This window comes from Brachyistius frenatus, unplaced genomic scaffold, assembly GCF_029030835.1.
Source record: "Brachyistius frenatus isolate BFR_SWC_R1_liver_20210118 unplaced genomic scaffold, ASM2903083v1 Contig_159, whole genome shotgun sequence".
NCBI lineage: Eukaryota > Metazoa > Chordata > Actinopteri > Embiotocidae > Brachyistius > Brachyistius frenatus.
In genome coordinates this window covers 80,881-92,498 of record NW_027210758.1, presented here as the reverse complement: position 1 = coordinate 92,498, position 11,618 = coordinate 80,881, and the positions used below count along the sequence as shown (strand labels likewise).

Below are 11,618 nucleotides of genomic sequence, written 5' to 3'. Positions count from 1 at the left end.
GTGACGTCATCAAATGTTTTAATTCGTCTGGATTATATATATATAATATATTTGATGATGTCACTTCCGACTGGTTTAAACTATGCTATATATACATATATATATATAAGTGTTTCTGATAATAAAAAATAATTCCGTAGCTCTTTGATTAAGTTATATTTAATTTTTATATTGAGTTTTTGATATCTAATTATTTGTCTTAAATGATAATTTCATCTTCCGACACTCTTTTCCGGCGCTTGTGAGAGAACTAAGTGGAAAAACAAAACATTTTCATCCCATAATAAATCTTCCTCATTGCTGCTGCGAGCTTCCTGCAATAAGCATCACATTAGAAATCGTGTCCTGTTTGATTGACAGGCCTGCGGTGCAGTCAGGCTACAGCTATCGGTGGGCGGGGACTTAGTGTCGTCACGATTTCCAATCAGATCAGTCAGATCCTCTCCCCAGCTCGTCCAAATATGGTCACTTCCTTCTCCGAACTAGCAAAGATGGCGACGGACAGAATCTGAACCGGAGGCTTCGTAACAGACGCTCACAACAATAACGTACAAAATATCAAGTATTAAGTTGCGTCCGTACAGAAGGTGTTCATATTGAAATATTCCTAACAATATAAATGTTACTTTTCGCCACAACTTTCTCGAAACGAGCAAAAGATCTCCCGGCCAAAAATTCGCAAAGTCAGCACGTGATAACGGACATTTTGGATTCAGCAACCCAAAAGTCGGATGCTGCTCGCAGTGTTCAAATGATCCACCAGGGGGCAGAAGACATGTAAGCAAAATATTCACGTGGCATATAATATAAAATAGGTGGAAAACGGGACAAACGAAGGCACGTTCACGTGTTTTATAGTTTATATTTCAGCATCGTACGACAAACAATAAGAAATCATGAATTGTTTTGAGTGAATTTTTAAGACGGTTAAAAAGGTGTCGGAATAAATAGCTGAAAGTTTCTGGTCCAGCAGGGTGTCATACCTTTCGTGTTTAAACTGCCAGTTCTCTTTCAGAAGTGTTTGAACGGAGGCAGATGTTCCACAACTGGAAGACGAGTTTTACAGAGTTTTTTTAAAACACCTGCAGCACGAAGACAAAAAGTTTGAGAAGAGATCTCAGGTCCGCAAAACGGCTCTGTTTTTCTTTTCCCGGGCCGGAGCGACGACAGAAGTCAGTCGCGTTTGGAGGGAAGGTAGTCGAGCTCGTCGCTCTCCTCCGGTCCTCCGAAGTCTGATCGGACACAAGAGGACACGATAAACACCAGAAGAAGAGATGATATTAAAAAGCAATACGATGACACGAGATTGTATCGGGACGGACAAAATCTTTTTTGGGGCGTATTAATTAGTACTTTAGCAGTTGAAGATGTATAAAATTTTAAAAAATAAATAAATACGGAGATGAGTTCAAAACCACAAAAACGTACAGAGGTCTTCAGACGACAGCAGCTGCGGAGTTTCGATCCGTCCGTCCTCGTACTGAGTTTTCTTCTCCATGAGTCGCCGCTTGCTTGGATTCACGCGGACTTGAAAGAAAAACAGAAGTCAACAAAGTTTCAGAAACTCATTTCATTTCTGCTCAACTGAACTTTCACTGCAAAAAAATATAAGGTAAAGTTTTGGGAGTTTTTTTTATAAGGCATAATGTACATTTTATATTTCTCGTATTACTTATATTTGTATTCTATTTAACTATTTCTATTCTTTGATATTTCTTTACTTTGTTTTTTAAAATTTTTTATTTAATATTTAAACACGTTTTCTTGTTTCGGTTTCGGACCAGCAAAGTAAGAATTTCACTTTTAAAAAAATTGTACACTGTTTATATGACAATAACATTTTAGAGAGTAAAACTTCTCACTGCAATAAAAGATCAAGTTTTTAAAGATCAAGTAAAAAAAAAATATATATAAATTGAGAATGAAGTGATCTGGATTGAAAACAAATCCTCGCTCAAAGTTTTGCTGGTTTTTGTCGCAGACTTCAGAATTTCACTTACGAAACAAATTTAAAAAATATACTTTAAAAACTTTTGTCTGAAGAGTGACATTTCGGTATAATTGGTGATAATTTGTTTGAAATCCACATAAATTTATGCAACTTACAAAATGTGATTTTTTTTTGATTATTTTTTTTGATTGCAGTGCAATGAATTTGTTCTCAGAGATGTCTTTCATAATTTTTTTTAAAAAAGACATAAAAACACCTTTGTATGAAAATTTGTTCATGTTGACAAGTAAATTCTTGTTTTTGTATTCAAGTAAAAATCTCCTGAACTAATAATTAATTTCAGGTTTTTTAAAGGAGCTTTTCAGGGTAACCGAGGAAACTGGGTTTGGTCCTTTTAACAAGCAGCTGACGTACTCGAGGGCCCCGGAGACGTAGACCGGAGGGACCCCGCGGGAGAGAGACCCGTCGGGGCCCCTGGTTCTGGTTCTGTCGGGGCACCAATCCCGGACCCGTCGCCGGGGCTGCCAAGCCGGGGAGGGAAGTTGTACTGGTCCTCTGTGGGCACGGACGGCTGGCTGCACCGGGACCCGGAGGGCCAGGGGGCCCCGGTGGTCCCGGCTGGATCGTGATGCCGAGGCGGAGACCGGAAGTCGACGCTGTTGGGTCTGAACTGGCAGCGGAGGTCGTACTGGGAGAAACCTCGACTCTCGTCGGTCTCGCACGGGCCGACGAATGAGGAGGAGGGGGATGAGGAGGAGGAGGAGGAGAGGGGAGGGAGGGAGGAGGTGGAGTGGAGGGGGTGAGGAGGGGTGAGGGAGCAGAAAGGAGAAGAGGAGAAGGAGGAGGAGGTGGAGCACTGGTAGGTGTCCTCCAGTGGTCCCAGTTTGGACATCTGGTGGGACAGAGCTTCCACGTTGGAGTCCAGGGAACGAGGGGGTCTGGGGAAGGACTGGTAGGGGGGTGGGAAGTGAGGAGGGTGTTGGAGGGGGGAGGAGGAGGAGGAGCTGGTCTTCCTCACGATGTTGTGGATGTCCTGAAGTTTCTCAAAAACCTGAGGAGAAAATATCAAAGTGAGAAACAGAAGAGGATCCAAACAGGAGCCCTGAGGGACTCCAGACCACCTGAACCTCCATTTTAGGATGTCCAGACTGACCGTAGAAGTTTCGGGTTCGAGCAGCTTCGGTCGCGTCGTGAGAATCTTTCTTCTATTTGTTCTCATTATTATTATTTTTTCCACTAAAGCTGATTATGTTACAAAAAAAACGCCACCAAAATTGGCAGGTAGGTTGCGAACTCCCCGCATTACCCAAGCATAAACAAATGACACTCGTTGACCTGAAGGTGGCGCTGTAAACAATGACTTTAGGTTATGTAATACTAAATACTGAAATCCTTGAATCACTGGAAGCGGCGGTACCGACCTCGGTCATGGCCGGCCTCTTCTTCCTGTTCTTGTTCAGACACCTGCAGGCCACAGCTGCCATCTGCAGGCAGCCGGCCGGTTCGGCGGCGCCTCCTGCAGGCGAGAGTGAACACAGCAGGTGAGCGAGCAGCAGCAGGAGGACAAACACTGCGATCCGAAACACAAACACCGACCTGAAATCAGCCGGGCGTCCAGCTGTTCCCTCCAGGTTGCCTCGGACGAGCCGGTCGGACCGCCCTCCACTTCCTCCACCAGGTCCTTCTGCAAAACCAGAACCACACCGACCCACATGTCACGGGAACGCTTGAAGAAGGGTTTCAAGATGCTGGTAAACTGAAAGCTACACGGTTAACAATAACGCCGTAGACCGCTGGTCAGTGAACCTGACCTCAGATCCACCGACGATGCCGACCGTCACGTGTTCCGGTACCAAAACAAACCCGACCGCCAGCTTGGTTCATTTCTATGCTGCAACATTAGTGCTGAAAAACGGGGAGCTGAATGGACCTGAAGGGGACCTGGTACCTTTAAGACTGGAACAGACCAATGGACCCAGACTAGAACCAATGGACCCAGACTAGAACCAATGGACCCAGACTGGAACCAATGGACCAGCATTTTTGTGAAGGACCCGGTACTGTCCCATAGCTGCAAACTCAATCAGTGAACCCAGTGTGTGAGCAGGTGTGTGTTCTGACCAGGTATCTGTATCCGGACTTCCTGTCTTTCTCCAGAGCTCGACGTCCGGTCAGAACCTCGAGCAGCACCTGAAACGCACACACAGGACATTTTAAACAATCACTCGGCGTGGACTCACAGTTGAACTAACGGACTCCATTTCCCATCAGCCCCTCTCACCACTCCGAAGCTGTAGACGTCCACCGCCGGCCCCAGTTCCCCGTTCCTCACGTACTCGTCCGGCAGGTAAGCGACGGTTCCTCTCACCGTCTCCGTTCTCCCGACGGACGTCGTCTGACTCGTCGACTGACCCGCCTGGCGGAGAGACACGAACCGGGCCAGGCCGAAGTCGGAAAGCTTCGCCACCAAGTGACGGTCCAGAAGGATGTTGGAGCTACAGAGACACGAAGAGACAGAAGACAAAAAGGCGGTGAAGCTCCGTCCGGTCTGTCGGGTCCAAATGCCGACGTCGGGAACCACCAACGGGCGTTAGAGGCGCGACATCGTCGAAGAACAGTAATGTGGCGTTACGACACCCGGACGAAAAGTCTAGCGTGTCCCGAGGTTTTTTCTTTGTTTTTACATTCATAGTTTGACAAATCCTACGACGTGTTGAATAACGTGGAATTTTTGTGGTGAATTTGTAAACGTGGCGAAGACGAAGCGGGACGCTGACCTCTTGACGTCTCCGTGGATCAGCGGCGTTTCACTTTTGGGTGGCGAGTGGAGGAACTGCAGAGCTGTTGATGTTCCTTCAACGATACCGACTCTCTGAGACCAGGAGAGGAACACACACTCCTGCAACACACACACACACACACATACATAAACACACACTCCTGCAACACACACACACATACATAAACACACACTCCTGCAACACACACACACACACACATACATACACACACACACATGTACACACACACACATCCTGCAACACACACACACACACACACACACATACATAAACACACACTCCTGCAACACACACACATACATAAACATACACACACACACACACGTACATAAACACACACACACACACACACATACATAAACACACACTCCTGCAACACACACACACATACATAAACACACACACACACACACACACACACATAAACAAACACACACACACATACATAAACACACACTCCTGCAACACACACACACACACACACACATACATACATAAACACACACTCCTGCAACACACACACATACATAAACATACACACACACACGTACATAAACACACACACACACACACATACATAAACACACACTCCTGCAACACACACACATACATAAACATACACACACACACATGTACATAAACACACTCCTGTAACACACACACACACACACACATACATACATAAACACACACTCCTGCAACACACACACATACATAAACATACACACACACACATGTACATAAACACACTCCTGCAACACACACACACACACACACACATACATACATAAACACACACTCCTGCAACACACACACATACATAAACATACACACACACACATACATACATAAACACACACTCCTGCAACACACACACATACATAAACATACACGCACACACGTACATAAACACACACACACACACATGTACATAAACACGCACACACGTACATAAACACACACACACACATGTACATAAACACGCACACACGTACATAAACACACACACACACACGTACATAAACACACACACACACATGTACATAAACACGCACACACGTACATAAACACACACACACACACGTACATAAACACACACACACACACGTACATAAACACACACTCCTGCAGCAGTGAAGACTGTGTGGTCAAATAGTGCAACAATCTGAGAACGACTCTGTCCACAACTTTTTGGAGACGTTGTCGCTGCCATCAATTTCAAAAATAAATGTGTGCGTTGTGTGTGTCTGTGGTGTGTTACGTTGTGCAGCTGGTCCTCCAGCGATCTGTTGTCCATGTAGCTGTAGATCAAACACATCGATCCGCCGCCTTCACTAAAACCCAACAGATCCACGATGTTCGGGTGTCTGAACCTGAAGGGGAAACACACACATGGTAACACACACACACACACACACACACACACACACACACACACACACACACACACACACGGTAACACACACACACATGGTAACACACACACGGTAACACACACACGGTAACACACACACACACATGGTAACACACACACACACGGTAACACACACACACACGGTAACACACACACGGTAACACACACACACACGGTAACACACACATGGTAACACACACACACGGTAACACACATGGTAACACACACACGGTAACACACACACACATGGTAACACACGGTAACACACACACACGGTAACACACATGGTAACACACACACGGTAACACACACACACACACACGGTAACACACATGGTAACACACACACGGTAACACATGGTAACACACACACGGTAACACACACACACATGGTAACACACGGTAACACACACACGGTAACACACATGGTAACACACACGGTAACACACACACACACGGTAACACACATGGTAACACACACACATGGTAACACATGGTAACACACACACGGTAACACACACACATGGTAACACACACACATGGTAACACACACGGTAACACATGGTAACACACACACACACACACGGTAACACACACACACACAGTAACACACACACACACACACGGTAACACACACTGATCAGCTGAAAAAGATTCGATGTACAGATTCACTCACTTTGACAGTTTCTCCACTTCAGTCTTGAAACTCTGCTTCAGCACCGTCCAGTCTAACACAGAGTCCTGTCAACAACAACAACAACAACAACAACATAACTGAGCAATCCCAGTCTATCTCTGTAGTTCCCATCTCTGCCTGTAGAGGACAGTGTTTCTGTAGTTCCCGTCTCTGCCTGTAGAGGACAGTGTTTCTGTAGTTCCCGTCTCTGCCTGTAGAGGACAGTGTTTCTGTAGTTCCCGTCTCTGCCTGTAGAGGACAGTGTTTCTGTAGTTCCCGTCTCTGCCTGTAGAGGACAGTGTTTCTGCAGTTCCCGTCTCTGCCTGTAGAGGACAGTGTTTCTGTAGTTCCCGTCTCTGCCTGTAGAGGACAGTGTTTCTGTAGTTCCCGTCTCTGCCTGTAGAGGACAGTGTTTCTGTAGTTCCTGTCTCTGCCTGTAGAGGACAGTGTTTCTGTAGTTCCCGTCTCTGCCTGTAGAGGACAGTGTTTCTGTAGTTCCTGTCTCTGCCTGTAGAGGACAGTGTTTCTGTAGTTCCCGTCTCTGCCTGTAGAGGACAGTGTTTCTGTAGTTCCTGTCTCTGCCTGTAGAGGACAGTGTTTCTGTAGTTCCTGTCTGCCTGTAGAGGACAGTGTTTCTGTAGTTCCTGTCTGCCTGTAGAGGACAGTGTTTCTGTAGTTCCTGTCTGCCTGTAGAGGACAGTGTTTCTGTAGTTCCTGTCTGCCTGTAGAGGACAGTGTCTTCTGAAATGACTTTCTGCGGGTTTCGTAGAAATTGATTGTTGAGATAAAAACTTCTCACTAATTGTGATGCAATTTGCAGCGTTTTAAGTGATTTTTTTTTTTAATTATTTTTTTTTGCGGTTAAAATTGCAATAATTGGTAAAAATTGTGTATTAAGGATTTATGTTTAATTTTAATATATTTTTTAGTTCTAATCTTTTAAAAAAAATAATTATTTTCTGAACTGAAAGAACCTCGAGGCTCAAAAATCACAAAAAAAATGTTCTTGTAAAATTGCTGTTGAATTAAATTATCGCAATTTCTGTCTGAAAAAGCCCCTTGAAGTCGGAGCTGCGTTGTGATTGGCTGACCTGTTTGAGTCGCTTGACGGCGCAGTCGGTGTTCTTCAGGCACGCTCGGTACACGACGCCGAACCCCCCCTCCCCCACCTGCAGGCGGGGGGAGAACCCCGCCGTCCCAACGTGCACCTCTTCGTGCGACCAGCACATCACGACGTTGTTGAACGGACACGAGGGGAGGGGCTGCAGGACGACGACATCATCATCATCATCATCATCATCCTGCTGTGATCTATCTGGATTGATTATTGATTCCTGTGTGTGTGTGTGTGTGTGTGTGTGTGTGTGTGTGTGTGTGTGTGTGTGTGTGTGTGTGTGTGTGTGTGTGTGTGTGTGTGTGTTACCTGGGCACGTCTGTCGATGCCGGACTGCAGGCCTGAAGGGGGCGGAGCCGGTCCGGGTAGCGGTCTTCCTCCTCCGTTACCGGCTGAACGAAGGAGGAAAGATGAAGAGCAGAGCTGACATCGTTACCTTCACTGACCAATCACGGTGTCGCAGGACGAACTAGTAGTTGTGTGTGTGTGTGTGTGTGTGTGTGTGTGTGTGTGTGTGTGTGTGTGTGTGTGTGTGTGTGTGTGTGTGTGTGTGTGTGTTACCTGCCGTGCTCAGTTCGCAGGTGCTCAGTGTGGGCGGGGCTTGAGACTCTTTGGGAGGCGGGTCGAACTGAGGAAGAGGAGGACAAGGAGAGGAGGAGGGATTCGGGCTGGACACCCCTGCAGAAAAAGAGGTTAATATGTTAAAAATGTCCCGCGGGGGTCAGAGGTCACGGGAGGTCGGAGGTGAGGTGGAACTCACGGCCCAGGATGACATCACGGGGGCGGTACAGCTGCAGACGCTCCAACAGGTCGATCAGCTCCCCGACTCGGCCGTTCCTGTTCTCCCATTGGTTCATCACCCGGTTGGTCCGCCTCTCACTCCTCTCAGCCAGTCGGAGGGCGGTCTGGTCGTCGAGAACCTCGGAGGCTACGAGACGAGAGACACGTCTTGATTTCGTATCGATTAAACTCGGGGGACAAAAAACAAAAACAAAGCTTTGTTGGAAGTTTCGTGATGTCACAAACTCACGGTGATGTCACAAACTCACGGTGATGTCACAAACTCACGGTGATGTCACAAACTCACGGTGATGTCACAAACTCACGGTGATGTCATATGTCCACCTGCTGTCCAACCTTTTTTTAACGTGGGAAAAAACCAACAACAACCAGCTGGTTGTTGAGCAACAACACCAGAAAAACCCGTGGTTGGTCTGTGGGCATGTCACTCAGAAACCAGTCAGCCAATCAGAAGAGAGGGTCTCTGATATCGATATGCTTTAAGGACTCACAAGAAATCGGCCTGTTGTCTGAACAGCAGGGAGTTTAATACCGAGACGGGTTTATACAATATGAGACCTTTATATAAAAAAAATACATGTTTATACGTGCAAAAAAACACGTTTATTTCCTGTCTTTCATATTATTGTCTGTCATTATTTCATATTCTCTTAGTTAGGATGTTTGATTGAATTTAAACTGAATGAATTGTTTTGGTGGAACCGTCCCTTTAAATGTTGGCCGTTAGCCGAGAAGTCTTCGAGTTCTGGTTCTGACTCACCGAAGCGGGTCCAGTCCAGGTCCAACAGTCCGTCCATGACCCGGCAGAACTCACAGTAGACCCGGGGGGGCAGGTTGTAGAGGAACTGTCCCCTCAGGTCTCCTCCCGACATCTTTTTCACTGGAACCGTTTTTAAATCGCTCCGAAGCTAACAGGCTAACAGCTGACAGCGGGGAGGTCACTGGTACCGGGATCCGGATCGCTGGGTCACACCAGAACCGTCCGGAACGAACCCGATAAAAAACTTTTGCAACTCTGGTATACACAGGTTCGGTTCCTCTGCCGCTTCCGCCTGTTGCGTCCGAAAGCTCACCACAATAAGAGCAGCTTCCGGTTCGTGCTGAACAAAATAAAAGCCCAAATCTGATCCTGTGTCAGAACAGAACCCCCGGACCCGGACTGATACCGGACTGAGACCCTCGAGAGGCTCGTCTCCAATGTATAACCTTTTTTCTGTTTGATTTAACTGTATTATTATTATTAACTGTCATTGTAATTTGTGATGTTTCTCTTTGAACTAAAACTTAGAAACATTATTAAGATTTAATGAATTCAGTTTTAACTTCAAATTTAAAGTCCCCTAAAATCCATGATGATCATTTTTATTTACAGAGCAGATTCAAAACGCAGTGGACAGCATGAACCGCATAAAACTGGTAATAAACATATTTAACTGTCGTGTCCATTAATGAGTTGTTGTTTTTTCTTCACAGTGTGTGTCCGTGTTTGTGCACCGGTGATGCTTTTATTTTGTTACATGAAGTCCTGAAGCGATTCATTGCCCTATTTTAAACTGCAGCACGAGGGAAACCTGACAACACACACACCGCAAATAAATGACTGAAGGTGATGTCAGATTGCGGTAAACACTTCCTTTTTCCCAGTTTCTGCTTTGTGGTACAGTATGTTAAGGTTCCTGAACGCATCATCACAGTTATTAAAAAAAACACAAACGTGGACGTCAGAAATGATGAAATTATTACGATGAGTGTACACTTAAATAAATGTGGACATGTTTAAAAGGGAACTGAAATAGAAACCAGGAGAACCAGAAACTTTTTAGAAACTTTGGGGAAAATTGGACAGAAAAAGGGATTTAAGTTTAAAATCGGATTTTGAAATCAGATCAATAATTCTTTGTCATCAAGTCTGAAGTTTCTGAAAGTTTGAAGTTTAAAATGAAGCAACACTGAAATCTGAGACTTTACTGATTTTTATAGTTTTTAATTCCATTTTTTTTTTTATTTGCCTATTTATGTAAACTTTTTTGGGTCATAGAAAACAAAACAAGAAACATAGAAAATAAACAAATAAACAAATAACTAATACATAATAAGTTCATATTGTCAGCATTTATAACTCATCATCACAGTTTACAGAATTGATTACAAACCATTTTCATTCCACATGTTTACATACATGTTGCATGTTTGGGACATCTTAACATTGTTTCAGGTTAAATAAGTGAATTTTATTTAATGGGGGAAAAAACAACGTTGTTCTCTGAAGGAGGAAGATGAACTTGGGAAATTTGGTTTATTTTATTTTATTTTATTTAAAAGACTAATGTAAAACTTCTCAGAGAATTTGCTGCCCCCTGCTGCTTGCAACACGTCACTGCAACTCAACCACAAAAAATACTGAGCTGGAAGAACAGGCTGACAACCAGGACCAGGACCAAGACCAGGACCAGGACCAAGACCAGGACCAGGAGCACATAGCGGTATAAGGGTGCCTGGTGGTCTTCTTATTATGTGTCTAATAAAAGTGTCCTTTTTCTCCTTCAAAATAAAATTCATAGCTGCAGAAAGAAAACAGGAACAACAAAAAAATCCACTGACGTTTTAAACAGAGAATAAATCAGGATTCAAACTGAAGCAGTCAAATCAAGAATCATAACTAGATCATTTCTCCATTTTTTTAAACTATAAATTATAAATGAATATGTGCAATAAATCAAGTGTTGATGAAATTAAAAAAAAATTCTGAGCATTAAACATGTGAAAGGTGAAAAAAACTAAACAAATTAAATTGAACTATATTTAAATTTTATTAAAAAAGTTTTAAATGTATTACTTTTTCTCTGTTTTTGTTTGTTTTGA

General features: G+C 44.4%; 2 protein-coding genes across 2 annotated transcripts in view; both read right to left on the bottom strand.

The window, feature by feature from the left end:
- Positions 1-6,175, bottom strand: part of ccdc120a (coiled-coil domain containing 120a) — a 40,585-nt gene extending 34,410 nt beyond the window's left edge. Inside the window, exon 1 of the mRNA XM_069716579.1 lies at positions 6,160-6,175. The gene's annotated coding sequence lies outside the window, so the exon portion shown is untranslated. The remainder of the gene's footprint in view (positions 1-6,159) is intronic.
- Positions 847-9,808, bottom strand: irak1 (interleukin-1 receptor-associated kinase 1). The gene is made up of 15 exons (XM_069716571.1): positions 9,517-9,808; positions 8,716-8,883; positions 8,517-8,633; positions 8,265-8,347; positions 7,933-8,103; positions 6,842-6,906; positions 6,014-6,125; positions 4,729-4,850; positions 4,233-4,446; positions 4,073-4,141; positions 3,548-3,635; positions 3,373-3,467; positions 2,366-3,002; positions 1,429-1,527; positions 847-1,232 (listed from the first exon to the last, which is right to left on the bottom strand). Exons 1-15 carry the CDS (start codon positions 9,626-9,628, stop codon positions 1,174-1,176), a joined length of 2,211 nt encoding a protein of 736 aa, XP_069572672.1. The 5' UTR covers positions 9,629-9,808; the 3' UTR covers positions 847-1,173.
- Between the last annotated feature and the right edge of the window lie 1,810 nt (positions 9,809-11,618).